At 44.7% G+C, this 26,648-nt stretch overlaps 1 protein-coding gene across 3 annotated transcripts in view; it reads right to left on the reverse strand.

The window, feature by feature from the left end:
- PIWIL1 (piwi like RNA-mediated gene silencing 1) overlaps window positions 1–26,648 on the reverse strand; it is a 376,145-nt gene that overhangs the window by 204,415 nt on the left and 145,082 nt on the right. For all 3 annotated transcript variants that reach the window (XM_073557066.1, XM_073557067.1, XM_073557065.1), the window contains exons 4-5: window positions 23,656–23,781; window positions 23,014–23,225 (exon numbers count right to left, since the gene is read on the reverse strand). In XM_073557066.1, the coding sequence (XP_073413167.1) occupies window positions 23,014–23,225; window positions 23,656–23,781 (338 nt within the window). The remainder of the gene's footprint in view (window positions 1–23,013; window positions 23,226–23,655; window positions 23,782–26,648) is intronic.

Genomic DNA, 26,648 nt, shown 5'->3' on the forward strand with positions numbered 1-26,648 from the left:
AAGAGGAAGGAGATTGGTGCATAAAATGTATCACCCTGTAAGATTGCACTTTATATATGAAACATTCTATATATGAAAGAGGTATTTTCTTAGCGGGTTCAACACTTTGATTAGGTGGTGACATTGCTGTTTTCCCAGCTTTTCTTTGCATCGTATTTTGTCTATGACATGTGGTCCTTGGTAGTGTTGTTAATTCATGAATTCCTTTATCATGTTTTTTAAAAATATTTCAATAAAAAAATTGTTTTATTAGCATCCTTTTGTGTTGCCTTGTTTAGGAACCAATTGTGTGAATAGGCATAGGATAATGTAGTAAAAATTCACCACACGCTCTATAACTTTGAAGTGATGCAAGAAAAGTGTTTAATATAATTGATAACAAAAAAAAATAACAGTAAAGCGCAGGAAAAATTACTAGAGTGACTATATTCAAGTGACATTTCGACCTATCCCAGGTCTTATTCAACACGTCCTTGGCAATTAATTCCTCAGTCATAAATATAGAACTTGGTTTGGGCAAACACCCTTGTAATGGTAATGTGCAAGGTGAGCTGTATAGTCCTTAAGATCAGGGAGATGTGGCTAGATACTTTAAGATGCATTCAAGGCAGCGCTCCCACGCTTTGCCTGGCCTCCTGCTGCTTGCCAATGACGTATTGAATAAGACCTGGGATAGTTCGAAAAGTCACTTGAATATAGTCACTCTTGCAATTTCTCCTGCGTTTTACCATTATTTTTTTGTTCTCATCAATTATATTAAACATTATTTTCTTGCATCACTTCAAAGTTATAGAGTGTGCGGTGATTTTTTACTACATGAACTTAGGGGCCATCTGGCCCGCTACAATAGCACCTCGCCATAAGACAGAGTGCAGGCCAATACGCTTTCCACAGGCAAAGGATAAGGCAACCCTGCGGGTCTCTACCTGGAAGGCCGATTCCTGGGAAGGGATACAGGCTGTACGTACTCCCTGACATCTCGTGCCATCCGAGGCCACCAGTAACACCTCTCTAGAAGCTCGATGGTCCTTGTAGTGCCGAAATGGCCACCCAATTTGGAGGTGTGAGCCCATGAGAGAACCTCCAGCCACAGATTAGGTGTAACATAGGTCTTGCCCAGAGGTACCTGCTCTTGCGACACCGGTGTCGTCGATTGCTCTCAGGAGGCACGTGGCTTGTCCCCCCATCTTCAAACAAGACCACATAACGGGACAGGGAATCGGCACGTAAATTCTTCTCTTCTGACAAAAAAATGAATGGTAAAATTGAACTGGGAGAAGAATAAAGACCACCTGGCCTGACGAGAATTCAGGCGTTGGGTAGTTTGCAGATGGAGGAGGTTGATGTGGTCCGTGTAGACCTTAAAAGGATGCCGAGCTCCCTCCAGGAGATGTCTCCACTCCAAAAAAAAAGCCAATTTCATGGCCAACAACTCCGTGTCCCCAATGGACTAATTCCTCTCCGCCGGTGAGAAGGTCTTGGGGGAAAAAAAGAAAGGGATGTTTCCGACCTTGAGCATCCTTTTGGTACAGGACTGCTCCAGCACTGACGGAAGAGGCATCCACCTCCAAAATGAAGGGCATACCCACATCAGGCCGATACAGAAATGGCGCCCTAGCGAAATGGGACTTTAGGGAAGTAAAGACCTTGGAGACCTCCTCAGGCCACCACTTAGGATTAGCTCCTTGATGAGGGCTGCCAAAGGAGCTGCTAGAGTGGAAAAGTGGGGAATGATTAACCCTATAAAGAACTGCACCGCTTTAAGGGAGTGAGGCTCCTGCCAATTCATCACCGACTCCAGCTTAGCAGGGTCCATAGCTAAACCCTTTGCTAAAACGATATACCCTAGGAATGGCAGGGACTCCTGCTCAAACACGTACTTCTCCAGTTTGGCAAAAAGAGAATTGGCGCGCATGAGCTCAAAGACCCCTACACACATCTTTGCGGTGAGTGTCGATATCCAGAGAGTAGATGTGAGCATATCATCCAGATATACCACCACGGATGTGGATAACAACTCCTGAAAGAGGTCATTCACGAAGTCCTGAAAGACTGTGGGGGCATTACAGAGACCAAATGGCATGAGTAGGTATTCATAATGACCATCCTGGGTGTTAAAAACGGTCTTCCATTTGTCCCCTTCACGAATACGGATTAGGTTATAGGCCTCACACATGTCCATTCTGATAAATATCCTAGCACCCCCGAAGCCTATCAAAGATCTCGGAAATTAGAGGCAAACGATATTTTTTTTTATGGTGATGGCATTCAATCCTCTATAGTCTATGCAAGGGCGTAACTCTTCACTCTTCTTTTGAACAAAGATGAACCCAGCCCCAGCAGGAGACACAGACTTCCTGATAAACTCCCTCGCCAGATTCTCCCTGATATTCTCAAACATAGCCTCAGTCTCCGGGGAGAGACAAAGGGTTGACACTCCCACAAGGAGGCTCTGCACCCGGAATGAGGTCTATGGGGCAATCATAGGAGCGATGAGGAGGAAGAGTCCCTGCGGCCCTCTTGGAGAAGACGTTCGTATATTGCCAATAATGTTTAGGGAGAGTGGTTAGGTCTGTGGTTACCTCAGATGAACCAACCTGAACCTGAGCCCCCAAACACGATCCCTCACACGACCTACTCCATCCTAGCAGGCTTCCAGTAGACCAGTCAATGTGAGGTGAATGGTGACACAACCAAGTTATACCCAACAATACCTCGTCTATACCCTCAGGAATGACCAATAAATTATCTCCTGATGTTTTGGAGATATTGTAAGGGGAAGAGGAATGGTCTGATGTGTGATCTGAGAGGATAGCATGCTCCCTTTTACCACTCGGATGGTAACAGGCTTAGAGAGCACCACTAGGGGTATTGCGTGCCATTGAACGAAAAAGGAAGACATAAAATTACCCTCAGCCCCGGAATCCACGCAAGCCTCAGTAATGTGAGAGGTCGACCCATAGGGCAGCGTCACTTTAAAAGTTAGTTTGATGAAGATATCCGACGAATCTAGAGAGCTTCCTCCTATAGCCACTAGAGACGTTCGTTCACCCCGATGCCTGGGACACCTATTGGCGTAATGACCCGTCTGACTACAGACAAAACAAATTGGTGGAGAACGTACGGGACGGTGGTGGTGAATTACCTGTCCAGGGTTGCCCAGGTTGAGGAGGCATATTCCAGCAGCGGCACCTCCATCCCCTACCCCGTGGGGTGAGGCTACGTGTGCAAGGATCAATTCAGATCCTCATTGATGCATGCACACCCCCCAATACCCCATTGAGTTCTTGGAGTGGTGGCAGCTGTCACCCTGTAACCTGCTCCGAGTTGCCCCCAAACCAGAAGTACATGCTCAATATGGATCTGAGGGGCCTCCTACACGTGTGCCTACACCTCACCCCATCCCACGCCTCAAAAACCCCCTCCCCCAAACCCAACCTTGGCCACCACAGGGCCAGTTGGCAGCCTATAACCCACCAGCCCAATATTGTCTCTTGTTCAGACCCAGTGTTGGAGGCTGGCCCCAACCTGGCTTTGGACGACATGGCCATATTGGGGGAAATGACTCATGTGGCTACCCGAACCCCCAGGAGTATCATCTGCAGTATCCCTCTGGCCACGTTGCAACTCAGCAACATGATCCTGGCCACATCATACATCATGGCCAAGATTAGGCACCCACACAGGGTCAAGGTCAGGTTGGCCAACAAAGCCAGCAACAAACAGAGGCTGGACTCCTGCCATCACCACCCCAACTTACCAAAATTTGTAATTAGTATTTTTGTCTGATTTTGCTTTAGCAAATGTCTGTTTATGTTCAAATATTTGGTTTTACTAATTTTGAAAAAAAAGCTATGCCCAAATTTGTATGCACAAAGAATGCCAAAAGCGCACTCCACCAGTCTTCAAGCGCGTGATAGGCGCAAGTTAAAAATTCTGAGTTGGTGGTCCAGGTTTCGACGGGGATATGGTCTCATTATATGCCTGTTTAACTGAAAGGCCTTATTTGCGACAAGGACATAAGGCACAGAATCTTGATTGGAGCCTGGAAGCTGACATGGTGGTAGGTCCAACTGGTTATTGCGCAGCCGGCGAACCATAATGGAAGAATTGAAGACTCTAGAATCTCCAGTTCTTCCACAGGCCCCAATGTCTACAATTATAAACCTGTAGTGACTGTCAACCAGAGCCAACAAAACTACAGAAAAATATTGTTTATAATTATAGAATTGGGACCGAGTTCGGCAGCTTACGCACACGGATGTGCTTCCCATCCAGTGCTCCAATACAATTGGGAAATTTGTAGGGCTCCTCAAATCCCCAGGCAATCCGCAACCAGTCTTCCATCTTGGGCTCAGAGGCATGACCACTTGATGAAGTCGTGACCAGATTTCGGAACAGGTAGACTGGACTGTGACTGATATTGTTGATTTCCCAATCAAAAATTCATGATGGAGGGCTGCATATGAAAGACCAGTTGTGAGAAAGCTAAAAGAAAACACAGTTGGACAAAAAAACATTAGTAAAACAAGTAGGTTTAGTCAAAATCATATAGATTACAACAGTGCATAACTAACAAGCCAGCCAATCACAACATTAAAAAAAATTACAATGGCTATGTGAATTTAAAAAAAAAATACCATATTAGTACTACTTATAGTAGAAATTTGGGCTATATTAAGAAGAAAGGAAAAGAAACTGGTAACAATAACTAGATACTACATTTAGAGAAACGTCATCAATATAGAGTATGAGGAGGAATACATACCGTAATGTAAGGAGAAGGCGCTCCTCAGCAGATATACATTTGAGTATCCGGGTGTCCTGAAAGGTGATCCCAGGGCGCAATGTCTCCAACAAAACATCAAAGGTGGCAAGGCTCATATGACACTATTGGTAAAACTTGTCGGGATGTGTCAGCAGAGATGCATAGAGACGGTGGAAATAGCCTTTAGTGTTCTATACATCTGGGTTTTGTCACACCTCTTTGGGCAGCCATACCCAGTGATTGTGGATCCGAGGAGGAAGAGATGAAAGCGGATGGACCCACATTCATCTCCTCTTCCTCAGCCCAAAGCAGCGTGACAAAACCCAGTTGTATAGAACACGCTCAGTTGGGGTGAATCTAAGTCTGTCTGACATGTTGCCAACAAGCCACCAATACACTAAAACAAGCACAGCACCAAAATGGCCAGGTTGGAGGCTGCCACCTGTTGTAGAGGCAATAAATGCCTGCTACAGTGACATTGAGTGACACATTAGCCAATGATGGGAAAGTAGTAGTCCCATCATCCGGCTAATGTTTTGGAATAAAAAAAAAACAAAAACAAAAAAAAAAAACATATACAGTACACATGTAGTCCATACTCACCATATTCTGTTAATTCCTGAAGCCTTCGCTCACCCGAAAAAATTAAAACAAACAATATACTCCCTGTGTCCGCCGTAATCCAATTAATATGATTGTCCCACAACGATCTCCTGTGGAGAGCTATAGGAAGAGCAGCCGACAGCATGTCCAAGATTAAACGGATGCATGCTCAAAGTCCAAAGACCCAATCGGACAAAGGACTCACAGAAAAAATAGAAAAGAGCAGCATCCAGTCCAGGTGAAAAAGTATCCAAAAGTTTATTCTGCCTTATATGGTGTGGAACATCCAATCATTAATAAGGAACCGCCCATCAATATTAAATACAAATGACATGACATTTTACACATTAAATAGGTACATATATCAGTGTAGACTATCATAAAGTAAACCTGCATATAGCAAGGTATTTTTGACAAAAATCCTCATACATAGAAAAACAAACATTATCCCACATGTCCAGCCACCAATCACCAACAGACTTAAAGAATTACCATGTGATGTGTGGAGTAGTAATCTGGCCAGTAGGAGCAATGCCTAGTAGAAGACCGTGAAAAATGAGGATGAATGAACTCATGGAGATCAACATCCAACACAGCGGAGACACCATCACTTTTCTCAACGCAGTGATTCTAGGGCAATGCCCCCACCCTTATGGGAAATATGTAAATATATGCAAAACACAAGCTGCGGAGACACCATCACGTTTCTCAACGCAAGCAATGACTAGCCAGGTCTTTCCCCGGGAGGGAACAACCACGGGAAGGGCAGTCTCCAATGAAGGAAACCACCTATGCCAAAACATGGTATCCATCCTCAGACAGCTGTTTCTGGGTATTGCCCCTCATCAGTGTGGAGTAGGAATCTGGCCAGTAGGAGCTTGCGTTGAGAAACATGTGATGGTGTCTCCGCGGCTTGTGTTTTGCATATATTTACATATTTCACATAAGGGTGGGTGCATTGCGCTAGAATCACTGCGTTGAGAAACATGTGATGGTGTCTCCGCAGTGCTGGATGTTGATCTCCATGAGTTCATTCATTCTCATTTTTCACATCAGCTGATGTGACCGCTCTCCAGGGGCTCAAATGATACAATGACGGAGATAATCCTCTGCATTGTATCACTCCGCCACTGACAGGTCACCTGAGTTCACCTGCCACGTTGCAGCACTACAGCGGAAAGCGAGAGTCTTGAATCTCCGATGACACACTGCGGGAGGGTTATCTCCAGTGTGTCATTGGAAGGCTATAGAGCGGTCACATCTGCTGACGTGACTGCTCTATAGGGGAGATCATCAGGGGACAATCGTTATTAAAGAGAGACTGCGTCGGATGGAAGTATACTGTTTTTTTTTTTTTTTTTTTGCAGGTGATCGGGGGCTTCGAATGTATTTAGGCGTGTAATAAAAATTATGAAAAAATGTGTCATGTTTTATCTCATTAAAATACTTTATTCTGATTGTTTTTTTAACCCTTTATTACTTAGATTAATAATGGATAGGTGTCTTATTGACGCCTCTCCATTAACCAGGCTTAATGTCACCATATAATAGCAAGGTAATTGGGGGCGCAATATCCATGGCCTCTTCCTAGGTTATGAATTTAAGCCCGCAGACTTTCAGGCTATAAAATATAGGGGGACCCATGTCATTTTTTTTTTGGGGGGGGTCTCCCTATTTTAATAGCCAGTAAAGGCTATGTAGACAGCTGCGGCCTGATATTCATAGTCTAGGAAGGGGCCATGGGTATTACACCCTTCCCAGGCTACAAATCTTGGCCCCCGACTTTCCCTCTCTGGCGCAGAAAATTGCGCGGGAGCTGACGCCATTTTTTTCCCTGTTTTTTTTTAATATATATATTTTTCAAAATTAAACATTGTTCATTAATAAACATCGGCCTTGCAATTATAATCCATCTAGCTATAGATATATCTAAAGATAGTAAATCAAAAATGAAGGCAGCACACCATATGTTGATAAAGGTTGTGAATTTATTCAGAGCCACATGTTTGGGCAACGTTTTGGCTCAAACTGAGCCTCTCAAGCAGTGGGTGTTACAAAAAGGTGCTTATTTATAGACATTATTATTATTATGCATTTATATAGCGCCATTTATTCCATGGCGCGTTACATGTGAAAAGGGAAAATATAGATAAGTATAATAAACATGTGTAAGACAAGGGACACACAAGTACATAAGGAGAGGGGACACTGCCCGCGAGGGCTCACAGTCTACAGGGATGGGTGAGGATACAGTAAGAGAGGGTAGAGCAGGCCATGCGGTGGTTCAGTAGACCAAGGATCATTGCAGGCTGTAGGCTTGTCGGAACAGGTGGGTCTTCAGGTTCTTGTTGAAGGTTTCAGTTGATGGTGAGAGTCTGATGTGTTGCGGCAGAGAGTTCCAGAGCATGGGGGAAACACGGGAGAAGTCTTTTATGCGGTTGTGGGAAGAAGAGATAAGGGGGGAGTAGAGAAGGAGATCTTGAGATGATCAAAGGTTGCGTGCGGGTAGGTACCATGTCACAGATGTATGGAGGAGACAGGTTGTAGATGGCTTTGTATGTCATGGTTAGGGTTTTGAATTGGAGCCTCTGGGCAATAGGAAGCCAGTGAAGGGCCTGGCATTAACAATCCTCAATTAGTGCTTATCATTTTACATAATATAATACAATAAATACATTAAAGTGCATAACATCTTATTTCACTTTTCAGACATCTCATACTGTACTTAGCATAGGTGCTTATCAGTGCCAAAAGTACCAAAGTGCTCCGTGCATAGTAGATCTATTAATTCATTGCATTACTGATTAAAAAATATCTTTTCTCGGCGCTTATATGCATATCAATTTACATTATCATACAACTCCCCATTCAGTTAACATGCCGCCACATGGAGGACGCCATAAGCGATGTTTCCAGCGTTCTTACAATTCTACTGTGCATGCTCCAGCTTCACTGTCATAGACTATCGGCCAATAGTCAGCGCTGTGTGGCGTTCACAACCTATGCAAGTGCACAATATCATCACCACTTAGACGCCATCTTAGATGTGGCAAAACAAAAATCATTTCTTATGAGATACCCCATGGCATTTCATGCATAATGAGCACACGCTAGCAAAGAATACACGCTAGCAATACAATACATCTCTTATTTAAGCTGCATTTGAATTTTGCTTCTAAGGTCTATTCTTCATAATTCTTATTTTTATTTCAGACCTATCTTACACAGAAGTATGTTTCACAGATCTATAGGATTTTAAGCCCTTAACGACCGCTGATATGCCTTTTAACGGCAGTAGTTAAGAGTACTTAAACCACAGCGCTGTTAATTCATGGCGCTGTGGAGAAAGTAAATAGCGCCCCCCAGAGTCGGAATTTTTCCGTGGCCTCGGTTGCGGGGGAGGGGTAGAGAAAATGATTCGGGTCGATTTTTAACGACCCCGCTTTTGCGATCGCCGTTATTAACCGTATAACGGCGACCGCAAAAAAAAAAAAAAAGCAGCGATGTTGTATTTAATTTCTCTCTCCTCTGATGTGAACGCACATCAGAGGAGAGATAAATAAGGTCCCCGATCCTCCCCCCGCTACCTCTCAGTGGTCCTCGTTGTCATCGGGGCCCCCTGCCTCCTCCGATGGGCGTCGCCATCTTGGACCCGGAAGAAAATGGCGGACGCATGCGCAGTGCGCCCACCGAATCTGCCGGCTGGCAGATTACATTCATTCAATGTGCATTTTGATCACTGTGATAAACCCTATTACAGTGATCAAAATAAAAAAAAAAAAAAAATAAAAATAGAAAATACCCCCCCCCCCCCCCTTAGTTAAGGAAACAATGAAATAAAGGAAATATATTTATTTTCCATTTCTCCAATAGGGTTAGAATTAGGGTTAGGGTTGGAATTAGGGTTAGGGGTGGAATTAGGGTTAGAATTAGGGTTGAAATTAGGGTTAGGGGTGGAATTAGGGTTGGAGCTAGAATTAAGGGTTTCCACTATTTACCAACTTTGGAGGTCTAATTTCCAGGGCTGTGGAGTCGGAGTCGGTGCTCATTTTGGTGGAGTCGGTATAAAAAGGACCGACTCCTAAAATATATAATAAATTGAGAACAGTAGTTATATGCAGAATGTGCTGAATATTTTTTTCATAGGAATTTGGGAAAATTATGAAATGTCCTATAAATGGCTGTTCTATTCCTGATCTAAGGCTACATTCACACACAGCGTTTTTGCTGCGTTTTGAGGATACGTTTTTCAGCTGCAAAAGCAGATCAGCTTTTTAAAAAAAAACGCATCACCTGAAAGGTTTTTGAGCTCATAGATAATGTTTTCAATAGCAAAAGCAGATTAGAAAAACGCCACACAAACTGACATGCTCATTCAGCCCAAAAACGGATCCTCACAAAACAATGTGTCTGAATGTCATATCTTGAAACCCATTGACTTTGCTGGGATGCCCAGAATCACTGCATTTTACTGCAAAAAACGGATCCGCAAAAACGCTGTGCGTGAATCATGGCCATAGCCAGCGTGGGGCAGCTGCCCCCCGCATCCTAGAAGCAGGGGCACTCACTTGTATGCTATAGAGCTCCCATCCTGCACCGGCTCCAGACTGCATGGGGCAATCTCCCCTCCTCTGTCCTGTCTTCTGCCGTCTTCACCAGAGTGAGGAGGGGGAAGGGTGCCTACCCTGCACAGGATCCGATTCCTGGGACCCGAGATGGAGAAAGTGAGAAAGGATTTAACTCCTGGCATTTTCATAAGGGAGTGGAAGAACTTGCTATTTTTTGCCTGTCCTAAAGAGGAGGTTTAATCGCAGATGGCATTTCTGCTTCAATAAAACGGAGAGAGACACAGCTATTGGAAAATAAAACATTTTCTGGCAGCTGTTTATGTGGACCCGAGTTATCATATACTGCTTGATGATCAACAGCTTACTAAAGGAAATGAAGCTCTGACTGAGGTAGCAGTTAGGATGAGTGGCCTACAGGAGGACTGCCAGGCGCAAGAGGACTCAGGTCCTGACAGTGCTACTGCTGCCATATCTTCATTCTCATCATCAGATGAGGAGTTTGACTTTGACAAGTATCTGGATGACATGGAGCAGGCAAAGCATTGCCGCAAGGACTCCGTCTCCTATAGCAAGCAGATTGACCATATTTCAGCAAAATGTTTCACTTGCTCTCAAAGAAATAGAAACATTAAACCGTTCATCAAAACTGACTGCGCATGAGGCAATTCCTTTATACATGGAAATTGTTAGAGATGTTGCCCATGTGGTTACGGCTTTGCCTCCAACTCAAGTTAGTGTAGAGAGGTTGTTCTCTAGCCTTAAAATTATTAGGTCAGATTTGAGGTCATCTATTTCTTTGAACAAATTCATAGACTGCACAAATGTTAGTATGTTTTTGTTGAAAACAGTGTTTTGCCACTTACATAGTTTATTACATAGTGTTATATGTACGAGTATATACAATATATTATATATATATATATATATATATATACACATACACTCACTGGCCACTTTATTAGGTACACCTGTCCAACTGTGTGTTAAGACTTAATTTCTAATCAGCCAATCACATGGCAGCAACTCAGTGCATTTAGGCATGTAGACATGGTCAAGACAATCTCCTGCAGTTCAAACCGAGCATCAGTATGGGGAAGAAAGGTGATTTGAGTGCCTTTGAACGTGGCATGATTGTTGGTGCCAGAAGGGCTGGTCTGAGAATTTCAGAAACTGCTGATCTACTGGGATTTTCACGCACAACCATCTCTAGGGTTTACAGAGAATGGTCCGAAAAAGAAAAAAAAATCCAGTGAGCGGCAGTTCTGTGGCCGGAAATGCCATGTTGATGCCAGAGGTCAGAGGAGAATGGGCAGACTGGTTCGAGCTGATAGAAAGGCAACAGTGACTCAAATTGCCACCCGTTACAACCAAGGTAGGCAGAAGAGCATCTCTGAACGCACAGTGCGTCGAACTTTGAGGCAGATGGGCTACAGCAGCAGAAGACCACACTGGGTACCACTCCTCTCAGCTAAGAACAGGAAACTGAGGCTACAATTTGCACAAGCTCATCGAAATTGGACAGTAGAAGATTGGAAAAACGTTGCCTGGTCTGATGAGTCTCGATTTCTGCTGCGACATTCGGATGGTAGGGTCAAAATTTGGCGTAAACAACATGAAAGCATGGATCCATCCTGCCTTGTATCAACGGTTCAGGCTGGTGGTGGTGGTGTCATGGTGTGGGGAATTTTTTCTGGGCACTCTTTGGGCCCCTTGGTACCAATTGAGCATCGTTGCAACGCCACAGCCTACCTGAGTATTGTTGCTGACCATGTCCATCCCTTTATGACCACAATGTACCCAACATCTGATGGCTACTTTCAGCAGGATAATGCGCCATGTCATAAAGCTCGAATCATCTCAGATTGGTTTCTTGAACATGACAATGAGTTTACTGTACTCAAATGGCCTCCTCAGTCACCAGATCTCAATCCAATAGAGCATCTTTGGGATGTGGTGGAACGGGAGATTCGCATCAGGGATGTGCAGCCGACAAATCTGCGCCAACTGTGTGATGCCATCATGTCAATATGGTCCAAAATCTCTGAGGAATGCTTCCAGCACCTTGTTGAATCTCTGCCACGAAGAATTGAGGCAGTTCTGAAGGCAAAAGGGGGTCCAACCCCTTACTAGCATGGTGTACCTAATAAAGTGGCCAGTGAGTGTGTATATATATATATATATATATATATATATATATATACACACACACACTGTAAATTATCTTGATTATTGTATCATAAAAATGATTAAATGTTTGATGTTCACATTGTATTACAATAAATTTTTCACTTAAATATAAGCAATATATGTGGGAGTCAGAGTCGTGGAGTCGGAGTAAGGGAAATTAAGGAGTTGCAGGTTTGGCTTACCGACTCCACAGCCCTGCTAATTTCTCCTGTAAGGCTAAGTGCACACGTACCGGAACTCTCGCGGAAATTACCGCGAGAATTCCGGAATTCCAGTACGCGGGAAAATCGCATTTTAAATTCCCGCGATTTTCCAGCGGAAAAACTAGCATTTTGCAAGCGTATTTAGCTTGCAAAATGCTAGCGTTTTCCAAGCGATCTGTAGCATCGCATGGAGAACTGATTGACAGGTTGGTCACACTCGTCAAACATAGTGTTTGACAAGTGTGACCAACTTTTAACTACTGAGGCTGCTTATGCGGCATCAGTAGTAAAAGATAGAATGTAAAAAAAAAATAAAAAATAGTGTTATTCTTACCTTCCGACGTCCCGCACAGGCGTTCCCAGTAGTCCTTTGCGAAAATGCCCGCGATGACGTCAGTTCTCACGGGAACGCGACGTCTCGCGAATTACCGCGAGACTTCGCGATCCCGCGAGATCGGACGCCATCGCGGGCATTTTCGCAAAGGACTACTGGGAACGGGAGCGTGAAGAGAAGCGGGAATGCTGCGCGGGACGTCGGAGGGTGAGAATAACAATATTTTTTATTTTAAATTCTATTTTTTACAGGGATATGGTACCCAAAGCCCGGAGGACAGTCTCCTCTCCTCCGGACCGTGGGTACCATCCGCAATTGTTCTGCTTACTTTCCGCATGGTGTGCACAGCCACATGCGGAAAGTAAACGGAACAATGCATTCCTATGGGTGCGGGATCGCCGCGATTCCGCAAATTAATGAGCATGCTGCGGTTTTTACCGCAAAGCGATTCCACGGCGGTAAAAACCGCAGCATTAGCACAGCATTGCGGAATCCCATAGGAATGCATGGGATGCTTATTTTTCGCGTTTTCGCAGCAAAATCACGCGGTTAAAACTGCCGCGGAAACGCGAAGAAAACGCCACGAGTGAACTCAGCCTTACCCTTGTGAAAATAAAAAAAATTGTGTGTGTGTGGGGGGGGGGGCTAAAAAAAAATCACTTCTGTGGGAAAAAAAAAAATATTTTTTATTTTCACGGCTCTGCGTTATAAACTTCTGTGAAGCACTTGGGGGTTCAAAGTGCTCACCACAGATCTAGGTAAGTTTCTTGGGGGGGTCTAGTTTACAAAATGGGGCCCTTGTAGGGGGTTTCTACTGTTTAGGCACATCAGGGGCTCTGCAAACGCAACATGACGCCCGCAGAACATTCCATCAAAGTCTGCATTCCAAAATGTCACTACTTCCATATCAAGCCTCGGCGTGTGCCCAAACAGTGCCCCCACACACACACACACATTTGAGATACTAGGGTACTCAGGACAAATTGGACAACAACTTTTGGGGTCCAATTTCTCTGTTACCTTGTGAAAATAAAAAATTGAGAACTACAAAAAAAAATCATTTTTGTGGAAAAAAAATTATTTTTTATTTTCAAGGCTCTGAGTTATAAACTTCTGTGAAGCACTTTGGGCTAAAAAGAGCTCACCACACATCTAGATAAGTTCATTAAGAGGTCTAGTTTCCAAAATGGTGTCACTTGTGGGGGGTTTCCACGGTTTAGGCACATCAGGGTCTCTCCGAACATGACATGGAGTCCCATCTCAATTCCAGCCAATTCTGCATTGAAATAGCCAAACGACGCTCCTTCCCTTCCGAGCTCTGCCGTGCACCCAGTGGTTTACCTCCAGATATGGGGTATCGGCGTGTTCAGTAGAAATTGCACAACAAATAGCTTCTGAAGTACAATGTTTGTATAATAAAGTTAAATGTTCATTTTTTCCTTCCACATTGCTTCAGTTCCTGTGAAGCCCGTAAAGGGTTAATAAACTTCTTGAATGTGGTTTTGAGCACCTTGAGGGGTGCAGTTTTTAGAATGGTGTCACTTTTGGGTATTTTCAGTCATACTGACCCCTCAAAGTGACTTCAAATACGATGTGGTTGCTAAAACAAATGGTTTTGTAAATTTTGTTGTAAAAATGAGAAATCGATGGTCAACTTTTAACTCTCCATGAGATTTGGCCTTCCCAAAACCTTGTCTGACGACAAATGCGCATTAGCAGGATGCAGCAGGCCTCCACTAATAAAGGAAAGGGGCAGCACAGGTGCAAAGTACTGATAAAAACAGCCACCCCACACTTATCAGACTGTGGAGGTGTTGGCTATTTTTTTTTTTTTTACTAGGCAGCCAACCCTTCCACAGTCTGATAGGTTTGGGGTGACTGTTGTTATAAGTAGTTTGCACCAGTGCTGCCCCCTTGCCTTTATTAGTGGAGGCCTGCTGCTTCCTGCTAATGTGCATTTGTCATCAGACTTGGGAAGGACAAATCTCATGGTATGTGTTTTTTTGATTTTTCATGTTCGCTGTTCTGATATTAGTGTTAGGACCCACAAATATGAGGAGCCGTGACGTGGCTTGTGGGCTTATCTATTTTGGCCAAAATATCAACCAATACCTCATTTAATGTATTTATCATATACATTATTTTTTGCACTTTTTTTGCAGGATACAGCCAGGCCTCATTGTTGACTTGGTTTATTGTGACGTCTGTAGCCCTGTATGTTGCATATTATAGTGCTGGTGCAGCCCGCCTGATAATACTATGGGCGTCATTAATAGGCTGCAAGCCAGACACTTGCATCACACTTACCTGTGTGACTGGCGTTCTATGCAAGCAATATCAATGTGCATTTTTTTTTTCCACTAGGCAGCCACCCCTCCACAGTCTGATAGGTGTGGGGTGGCTGTTTTTATCAGTAGTTTGCACCTGTGCTGCCCCTTGCCTTTATTAGTGGAGGCCTGCTGCGTCCTGCTAATGTGCATTTGTCATCAGACAGGCCAAATCTCATGGTATGTGTTTTTTTTTATTTTTTTATGTTCGCTCAACTTTTAACTTCCTAACAAAAAAAATTTAGTTTCCAAAATTGTGCTGATGTAAAGTAGACATGTGGGAAATGTTATTTACACCAAATTATTATGCAAATTGGTTTTAAGTGTCATAGCTTTTTTTTTTTTTTTTTTTCAATGCAACCCATTGATGGTATTGTGTCTCAGGGTTCTTTGAATCACTGAAATCAATCTCAGATACCTGTGATAGTTTGCCATGTGAGCCCAATAAAAGGAAAACTGGATGTTCCACACTATTAAGCAGGCCAGAGTTTTCAAGTAACATGGAAAAGAAAAAGCATCGCTCTGCTGTTGAAAAGCATCAAATAGTGCAATGCCTTGATCAAGGGATGAAAACATTAGATATTCCACGAACACTTAAGCGTGATCATCGTACTGTAAGAGATTTGTTGCTGATTCTGAGCACAGACGTGTTGGTGCTGATAAAGGCAGAATGAGGAAGGTTTCTGCCAGGCAAGCTCATCGGATTAAGAGAGCAGCTGCTAAAAAGCCATTACAAACCGGAAAAGGCTTGCTGTGGTGCATAAACCTACTAAACAGCCACCCCTAAACAGTGCTCACAAGCAGAAACGGTTGCAATGGGCCCAGACATACCTGAAGACTAATTTTCAAACAGTCTTGATTACTGATGAGTGTTGAGCAACCCTGGATGGTCCAGATGGATGGAGTAGTGGATGGTTGGTGGATGGCCACCATGTCCCAACAAGGCTGCGACGTCAGCAAGGAGGTGGAGGAGTCATGTTTTGGGCCAGAATCATGAGGAAGCAGCTGGTAGGGCCCTTTAAGGTTCCTGAAGGTGTGAAAATGACCTCTGCAAAGTATAAAGAGTTTCTGACTGACAACTTTTTTCCATGGTATAAAAAGCAGAAACGTGCCTTCAGGAGCAAAATCATCTTCATGCATGAAAATGCACCATCTCATGCAGCAAAGAATACCTCTGAGTCATTGGCTGCTATGGGCATAAAAGGAGAAACTCATGATGTGGCCACCATCTTCCACTGACCTCAACCCTATAGGGAACCTTTGGAGTATCATCAAGCAAAAGATCTTTGAGGGTGGGAGGAAGTTCACATCAAAACAGCAGCTCTGGGAGGCTGTTCTGACTTCATGCAAAGAATTACAAGCAGAAACTCTCCAAAAACTCACAGGTTCAATGGATGCAAGAATTGTGATATCAAAGAAGGGTTCCTGTTATGATTGGGTCACCGAGGAGGACAGCAAGACCAAGCTAAGCCACAGAAAACCAGAGAGGTTGGTAACTAAGCGGATTGCAGACCCCTGATCCTATCCATACAACTAGCAGTAGCCGTGGAGCGTACCTACGATGATCCTAGACGCCTCGACACAGCCAGAGAGCTAAATAAGCCTAAAGCAAGAAAGGGGAAGTCTAAACTGCCCCAGAGCAGACCCCAAAGGAATAGATAGCCTCCAAACATATATTGTCGGTGAGACAAGATGAAAACACAAACGCAGGTAGGAAAAAATAGACTGAGCCAACGTTGGGGCCCACACTAACTAGACAGGACAGGAAAGACACTGTCTGAAATCACGCAAAAAACCCTGCAAAAACTGTCCAACACGTCTGATAGAAAAATACTGAAGTCGCACGAATTCGCCCACTATATCAGCACTCTGGTATATTCTGAAAGCAAAGCAAAAAAGAGGCCAATCTAATAAAGTACAAAAACAAACTGTCACAAGCAGTAACATATGGATGGAGATTCAGCACAGCCACAGCCCGAGCTGGCTGACCACACAAAACTGAAATAGACAAAACCAGATCAAATGTGAACAATAGCAAAATAAAACTTAACTGAGCATGCAGGGACTGAGCTGGAAGACCTCAGAAAGCAGGAAAAAAAATCACCAGCAGGGATAGAGGGAGTCGGCTGTCTTAAATCCAGTCAGAAACTCCAGAGCTCCAATCGTCTTCCTCATTATCAGGTCCAAGCCTCAGTTAATCAGATCAGCTCCATTACCTCCAGTCACCACCAGAGGGAGTCCAGAAAGATAACTTGTGACTCCTTCTGTCAATACAACCAGCTCCACTACCTTCACTAGTAACCAGAGGTAGGCCAGAAAGCCAATTCACAACAGGTTCCTATGTTAACATGTAACTTGGCCTATTAGGATGTTTTGGAGTTAAATAGCTTTTTTGTTCAGTGAATGTGACCTCCTAATGCAGCAAATTCCACAAATGAGCATGTTCAGTTCTTTAAAACATATCAAATGTTTAGAAATTCTACTGTGCCTAATAATTTGGAACAGTGCATTTTTGAGTTATTATTCATTTTGGAGATTATACTGTTATCATTGGGAAGTTTCTTCAATAAAATTCGATGTACACTCTAACGGTTGATGACTTATTAGACTGTCAGGTTGTGTGCCCACGTTGCGTTTAAGCGTTTTTGCTGTTTTCCCGCAGCAGAAAAGCTTAAAATGGGGATTTTTGTGTACTCACCGTAAAATCCTTTTTTCCGAGCCATTCATTGGGGGACACAGAGACCGTGGGTGTTATGCTGCTTGCTACTAGGAGCACACTAAGTAAACCAGAAAAAAAGTTAACTCCTCCCCTGCAGTATACACTCTTGCTGGATGAGATTTCTCCAGTTCAGTAAAAAAAAGCAGGAGCTTAAACAGTCAACAATAACGATAACTATGTCACAACCTAAGAATGCTACAATGAGCCAGTAGGCTAAACAGGGTGGGTGCTGTGTGCCCCATTGAATGGCTCGGAGAAAAGGATTTTATGGTGAGTACACAAAAATCCCTATTTCTCCTACGCCTCATTGGGGGACACAGAGACCGTGGGACGTCCTAAAGCAGTCCCTGGGTGGGGAGCAAACATCTGCTAATACCCCATGTACCACTGAGTCAATGCTGAGGTACTGCCGATTGCAGGATGCGTCTGCCGAGAGCTGCATCCGCAGAGGTCTGAGAATGAATTTGGTAAAAGTAAGCAGACTGGACCAAGTCACAGCCTTGCAGACCTGTTCTGCAGAGGCCTGGTGCCGAATGGCCCAAGAGGCGCCCACTAACCGGGTAGAGTGTGCCTTAATCCCTGCTGGGACAAGCGCGTTCCTGACACGGTAGGATTCCTGAATTGCCAAGCGAATCCACCTGGCTAGCGTTGCTTTTGAAACGGCTAGACCCTTCCTATGACCCTCAGGAAGTATGAACAGGACATCTGACTTGCAGAAGGGAGCCGTCTGCGAGATGTACCATCTCAGAGCCCTAACCACATCCAGGGTGTGGAGGGCCTTCTCAATGCGATGGACTGACGCCGGACAAAAGGAAGGCAAAACGATTTCCTCGTTGAGATGGAAAGAGGAGGCTACCTTAGGCAGGAAGGACGGGGACGTCGGCGACTAGTTGTATTAGTTCTGCATACCATGCTCGGCGCTGCGAATATGGCGCGACTAGAATCACTGGTACTCCCTCCGCTCTGATCTTCTTGATGACCCTCGGAAGCAAGGGGGGAAGATGTACGGGAGACGGAACCGGTGCTATGGCAGAACGAGGGCGTCCGTTCCGATGGTGCATGGATCGTGCGATCGGGCAATGAACTGAGGTTGTTGTTTATTTAGTCTTGAGGCCATGAGAGCCACATCCGGAGTCCCCCCAACGACGGCAAATCTGCTGAAAGACTTCCGAATGAAGAGACCACTCTCCCGAGGCAATGCCTTGGCGACTGAGAAAATCTGCCGCCCAATTTTCTACGCCCGGGATGTGGATTGCTGAGATGGGCGAATGGTTGGTCTTGGCCCAATGGAGGATGTGACTCACTTCGTGCATGGCCATCCTGCTACGGGTACCTCCCTGACGGTTGATATACGCTAGTCATGGCATTGTCAGATTGGATCCTGATGGGGTGACCCATGAGGAGATGGTGGAAACTCCGTAGAGCTAGTCTGATTGCTTGTATCTCCAAAATGTTGATGGGGAGACCTGACTCTCGGGTTGTCCAACGACCCTGTGCCGTGTGGTTCCGAAACACCGCACCCCCAGCCAAGAAGGCTTGCGTCTTACTGGGAGAAAAGACATCCCTTGATTCAGGGAGGACCTCAGTGTCCACCACCTGAGGGCTTGCCTAACCCGCAGGGACAGAAAGATCAGACTGTCCAGGGAGAGAGGGTTCTTGTCCCAAGCTTCTTGTCCCAAGCTAACAGCAACACATATTGTAAAGCAGTGGTCCCCAACCTTTTTAGCACCAGGGACTGGCTTCAAGCAAGATCATTCTTCCATGGCCCGGCAGGGCGGGGATGGAGGTGTGGCAGGGGCAGGGCTTTGGTCATAAGGGGGAGGGGCTATGGACGGGTTGTAGTTTAGTAGTCAGTGCATACTTATCATTTAATATAACATTTATAATGTGAATGTGACTCAAATCACCATAGGTTTTGAATGAGTGGGAGCACCGGGCTTGTTTCCCTGCATCAGTGGGAGCACTTGGCTTGTTTTCCTGCAACAAGATGGTCCCATATTTGACAAATATTCAAAAGGTGTACCACACATATAATCCCCCATGTAAAGAAAGATGGTCCCACACATATAATACTCCAATGGATAGCAAGATGGTCCCACACATATAATCCCCCATGTAAAGAAAGATGGTCCCACACATGTAATCCCCCCATGTATAGCAAGATGGTCCCACACATATAATCTAGCAAGATGGCACCACACATATAATCCCCCATGTAAAGATGGCCTCACACATATAATACTCCCATGTATAGCAAGATGGTCCCACACATATAATCCCCCATGTATAGCAAGATGGCACCACACATATAATCCCCCATGTATAGCAAGATGGCACCACACATGTAATCCCCATATATATGATGGCCCCACACATGTAATCCCCCATATATATTATGGCCCCACAGATGTAATCCCCCATATATATGATGGCCCCACACATGTAATCCCATCCTGTATAAATGGCTCTGCTCCCACCCTCCCATCCTTGTATACATGGCTCTGCTCCCACTCTTCCATCCTGTATACACGGCTCTGCTCCCATCCTGTATACATGGCTCTGCGCTCCCATTCTCCCATCCTGTATACAAGCTCTGCTCCCATCCTGTATACATGGCTCCGCTCCCCCGTCCTCCCCCATCATACTTACCCTCATACCATCGCTGCTGAACTTCCCTGCAATTCTATCCTGGCGCGTCAGCTTCTTCCTGTGCGGAGGGAGCGGTCACGTGGTACCGCTCATTTACAGTCATGAATATGGACGTCACGCCTATGGGAGAGGAGTGGCGTCCATATAAATGACTTTAAATGAGCGGTACCACGTGATCGCTCAGCGCTGGATGAAGCCGCCGCGCCAACAGGGACAGGGATGCAGGAACTGTGAGTATCCATGTGTTCTGGAAGCCGGTGGTTGCAGCTGTCACTACAGTGCTACAGCCGCCGGCTCCCCTTGTCTCCAGCTCCACGGACCAGCAAGAGCACTGCAACGGCCCGGTCCTGTGCCGCGGACCGGTGGTTGGGGACCCCTGTTGTAAGGTACGGAGATGGAACTGTGCAAATGGAACTGCTTCCATAGCAGACACCATCTTTCCGAGAACTGTCATGCTGAAACGAATGGAATGAGAAACTGGTCGGGAAAGAGTCCGCGCTGCCTGTTGTAAGGCTTGGGTTTTTTCTGTAGGGAGAATGACCAACCCTCAGGAAGTGTCCAAGATCATTCCTAAAAAGGAAATCTGCTGAGCCGATTTTGGGAAATACTTTTCGAAGTTTATCTTCCACCCCAGGCGAGAAGGTGTATTTATTGTTATAGCCACGGATTCCTCGCAGGCTGGAAGGGACGGTCCCTTGATGAGCAGGTCGTCCAGATACGGAAACACCACTACTCCCCGAGAATGAAGAATGGCTATGACAGCCGCCATGACCTTGGTAAGGCAACGAACTGGAAGTGTTCCTCGTGAATTGCAAAACGGAGGAACTGCTGGTGAGACGGGCAGATCGGAATGTGAAGGTAAGTGTCCTTGATGTCGATGGATGCTAGGAACTCTTTTTCATGGAAGCAACAACTGATCGGAGATTCCATTCGGAATCGCCGTACCTTGACAAACTGATTTAACAGTTTGAGATCCAGAATGGGTCGCATCGTCCCGTCCTTTCTTGGGACCACAAATAGGTTGGAATAAAATCCCGTGAACCGATATACTTACCTTCTGGCAGCCCCTGAAGTCCTTCCCGCCTCTCAGCCACGCTTCGGGCATCTTCTGTTCACAGGCGTGCTTTGCGAGAATCACCCCAGATGACGTAGCGGTCTCGCGACAGCTGCGTCTTCAAGGGTCCTTCGTGCAAAGCACGCCTGGGAACGGAACTTGCCGGCAGCGTCGCTGAGGACTCTGGGGGGGGCGGCAGAAGGTGAGAATAACCATATTTTTTATTTTTTTTTAACATCCTATCTTTTACTACTGATTCTGCATAGGCAGCATCAATAATAAGAAGTTGGTCTCATTTGTCAAGCACTATGCTTGAGAAGTGTGACCAACCTGTCAATCACCTTTCCAAGCGAAGCATCATATCCCTTGAAAAGCGCAAGCATTCCGCAAGTTAAAAACGTTTGGAAAACACATGCGAATTCTGCATGTGTTTTACCCGCGGCAGGGAGTTGCTGAAATGCTGCGGACATTTCCGCAGAATTTCTGCAATGTGGGAACATAGCCTTATTTGCATCGACCACTTGGGAAAATCAGAGAAAAATATCGTTTGCATAATAATTTGGAACATGATGAATTAAGTAATTTGTGTGATATATCTCTTAGATTTAAGGGCATAAAAATTAAAAGTTTGAAAATTGCAAAATTATAAAAATTTTCGCCATATTTCCATTTTTTTTCATAAATAAACGCAAGTCATATTGTGAAGAAATGTTATCACTAACATGAAGTACAATATGTCACAAAAAAACAACCTCAGAATCAGCGGGATCCGTTAAAGAGTTTCAGAGTTATAACCTCAGAAAGTTAGCGTTCACAATTTAAAAAATTGGCCTGGTCTGCAAATTGGCTCCGATGGGGAATTTGTAACTCTTTTCCTGAGCTGCTCAGTTAAATTTATAAACACCTAAAAGTTGAATTTTCAGGAAAGCAAAGAGCCTACAAAAGCCAAGCTGTGCAAATGTTTTAATAAAGCACAATTTAAAAAATAATTTTTAGCCAACAATATAAGCATTTAAGAGAGAAAAAATGTCCTCAAAAGTTTCACAAACCCTTAAAATAATTGATAATCATAACATAGTTGTGAAAGAGGACTGACTGGGGACTAGAGGACCTATGACTCACTCAGCCTTTAAATTAAATGTAGTATTACCACTAGTTAAAATGCAAAACAATCATAGAACAAAATTGTTTATTGGCAAAAACCTGATAATCCTTGAGATAACTGGTACTCTGAAACCAATATACAGTGCATTTTTATTTTTTAAACCTGAAACCGCATATAATGGGAACCTTTCATTAAGACTACCTTCTTAACATATCTAAATAAAGAGACATGCCAAATAAGTTGATAAAATTAAGAGGTGCAATACTGCAGACATTCCTCTATTTTTAAAAAATAAAACCGCATTTTAGAGAAAAACATGAGGAAGGGTGCAGTTGTTTAATGCAGTCCAAGAGTAGGGGATCAATAAATTGATGTCAGGATCCCTTTAAGTATTTGGTAAATTAACAAATGAAATGTCAGATGTGATCACAGGGGTCCAGATCTTAAGACTGTCATTTTTACTAGAAGTAAAATGAATTGTTTTCTTATAAATTACCTTATTCAGTTTCTTTGGCAAGAAAAGAACAGTTCCATCAAAACCACGTGCTTTTCCTATTAATTCATCATGCTGGTAAAGTAGAGCTGACCTCAGGGATCTAGATTCCATCTGTGGACTGTAGTCAACATGGTACTGGTACAAGACCCACTGGGGTCTAGCGATCAATCTGACATAGTTTGTGCAAAGCTGAATAGAGTCGCCAGTAAAACCTAAATAAGACCAATAGGAAGCTATTTAAAATACTACAAAAGGTGCCATAAAACAGATAAACACACACATAGTAGTTGCTTATTCCGGTCTTTGCCATATAGTCATAGCTTGGAGACTTGATAGGATAGCAAGCATGATTTTTTTCTGCAAAGAAATGTCATATGGAAAATCGTTCAGCATAGTTTCTTTTCAGACAACTATAAACCATATATTAACAATTACAAAGTTTACAATTTCCAAGTTTCAAACAATTTTAGTACCCTAGAAAACTAATTAATTGTAAAATCATTCAGCTTATTTTGTCTGAAACTAGCATGAGTGTAGCATGAAGGACTAATGTAACAGTACAGAACTTCAAATTGCATGCATTTTTTTTTTAGAAATGATAAAACAAAAAGTGAAACCAGATATTAATTATAATCATGTTACCAGATTTTGATTCTATGACATGTTGGATGGATTGTCTAGTGGAAACACCAATATCATGGAAATCACGTCTACGACCACCACGCTCTCCAATTGACAAATCTTGAAAACCAGCCGAAATGTCCAAATCTATAGTTTGGTAAAAAAGTAACATGAGGTTAATATACTGTTGCTTTCAGAATTTTTAAATAAAAATGTACATATTTTAGGCCAAGAAAAATATTTATAATTATATTGATATTTATAAAATGTAACTTTTAAGGGAGTTAAGGCTAAGTTACCATGATGACAACATGCAGCATTTTTCGCTGCGCAGGAAACTCAGCATTTTACAGTTCCATTAAAGCGAATGGCATTTATAGGAAAACATGACATACTAAAAAAAAATGTAGTACAAAAAAAAACAAGATAAAAACATTTGTTAAAACAATACACTCAAAAAACCACAGTGAAAAACTACAAGTAACCTAATGTAGCTAATTGGCGCAGAAAACTCTACGCACCAAAACTCATCATGGGAACTTAAGGGGGTTTTCCGGTCTAAATCGATAAGTCTACAGTAACTCTGTGACTGGAGATGTATGAATCCCCCCCCCCAGCGAACAGACTGTTTTTTGCGAGTATTTGCCTTTTTCTGAGCCGGAACCAGTGGGTAAGTGTGCATAAGGCCGGGGTCACACTTGTGAGTGTGATTTGAGAAACTCACTAGAGTCTCTCGCATCAATACCCGGCAGCCGGGACAGGAGTGTATGGCTGCATGTATTTTTATGCAGCCGCACACTCCGGTACGAGTGCCGGTGGCAGTGCCCTGGTATTGATGCACGAGTTTCTCGCATCACACGCGCAAGTGTGACCTCGGCCTTATGCATACTTCCAGCCAGAGCTCAACTAGTGGGCGCGGCCTCGCTCCATAGACAACTCTTGGATGGGAGTTTGAATAACGATTACATACCTGCTGGTCCTGGCTCAGAAAACAGGATTTTTGGGTTGCTTACCGTAAAATCTGTTTCTCGGAGCCTTCATTGGGGGACACAGAGACCATGGGTGTATGCTGCTGCCACTAGGAGGCTGACACTATGCACAAAAAAAGGTTAGCTCCTCCTCCGCAGTGTACACCCCACCGACCGGCAGGAAGTTCCTCAGTTAGTGAGAAAGCAGTAGGAGAAGTAACAGAATAGATTGAAAACAGAACAGACAACTCAAACCAACCAACATAATAACAAGAGTTGTAGAACATGGGAGGGTGCTGTGTCCCCCAATGAAGGCTCCGAGAAACAGATTTTACTGTAAGCAACCCAAAAATCCTGTTTTCTCGTTCGCCTTATTGGGGGACACAGAGACCATGGGACGTCCCAAAGCAGTCCCTGGGGTGGGAAAAACAAACTTCCATCAGGCCAGCGGACTCACTACCGCAGCCTGCAGGATCCTTCTACCTAGGCTGGCATCTGCCGAAGCGTAGGTATGGACCTTGTAGAATTTTACAAACGTGTGAACCGATGACCAGGTTGCAGCTTCGTAAAGCTGCAGCGCGGAAGCTCTGTGACGTACCACCTAGGAGGCACCCACTGCCCGGGTAGAGTGCGCTCTAATTCCCGGAAGAACCACTCGTTGTTTGACCCGGTAGGCCTCCAAAATTGCCGATCTGATCCAGCGAGCAATAGTTGCTTTGGAGGCCGGGTGACCTTTCCGCGCCCCATCTGGAATGATGAGGAAAGAATCTGTCTTCCGCAAGAAGTCATCCTAGTTAGGTAGACATTCATCGCCCTGACCAAGTCCAGCTTGTTCAAGGACCGCTCCCGAGGGTGAGCTGGACCCGGACAAAAGGACGGGAGAACAATGTCCTCATTCAGGTGGAAAGTGGACACAATCTTAGGAAGGAAAGAGGGCGGAGGCCGCAGAACTACCTTGTCCTGGTAGAATACCAAGAGAGCGGCAAGAGAGGGCCGCCAATTCCGACGCGCGCCGGATGGAGGTGATGGCTGCCAGAAAGGCTACTTTCCACGAAAGGAGAGAAAGGGAAACATCCCAGAGAGGTTTAAAGGAAGGACCTTGCAGAACCTCGAGAACCAGATTAAGATCCCATGGATCTACGGGCGCTCGGTACGGAGGAACCATGTGAGCCACACCTTGACGGAAAGTTTTAACCTGAGGACGGGAGCCGTCTTCCGAAATAAAATGGACAGCGCCGACACTTGACCCTTTAAAGAGCTGAGGGCAAGACCCGCATCCAGCCCCGCTTGAAGGAACACCAGGACAGAAGGGAGCGAAAAAACACATGGGCGGAATGTCATTGATCTCGCACCAAGTGAAATAGTTCTTCCAAGAACGGCAATAAATCTTGGAAGACGATGGCTTCCTGGCTCAGATCATGGTATGAATAACTCGATCGGAAAATCCTGATCGTTGCAAAACCTCGGCCTCAACAGCCACGCCGTTAAATTGAGCGGCCGAGAATTGGGGTGGCAAATCGGACCTTGAGACAGCAGATCTGCTCAGTCTGGAAGCTTCCAGAGGGCGTCCGCGAGAAGGTTGGCGATGTCCGCGAACCAATCCCTACTGGGCCAATTCGGGACGAAGAGGAGGACTGAAATTCCTTCCGCCTTGATTTTCTTCAGCCGCCTGGGAAGAAGAGGCAGGGGAGGAAACCGATAGGGGAGCTCGAACTGTGACCAAGGAATGGCCAGAGCATTGGCGCCCACCACGAGAGGATCTCGAGCCCTGGATACAAACTGTGGAACTTTCTGTTGAGGCGAGAAGCTAGCAGATCTACGTCCGGGGTTCCCCACGACGGCAAGTTGAAGAAATACTTCCGGATGTAGGGACCACTCTCCCGCTGCGAGATCCTCGCGGCTGAGAAATCGGCGGCCCAATTGTCCACGCCGGGAATGTGTACCGCGGATATTGCCGGGACTGAAGCCTCCGCCCAATGAAGAATCTTGGACATTTTTGCCAGGGCTGAGACACTCCGCGTCCCTCCCTGGCATGTGACATATGCC

The sequence above is a fragment of the Dendrobates tinctorius genome, unplaced genomic scaffold (genome assembly GCF_039654945.1).
Source record: "Dendrobates tinctorius isolate UK_male_01 unplaced genomic scaffold, ASM3965494v1 ptg000243l, whole genome shotgun sequence".
Classification (NCBI taxonomy): domain Eukaryota; kingdom Metazoa; phylum Chordata; class Amphibia; order Anura; family Dendrobatidae; genus Dendrobates; species Dendrobates tinctorius.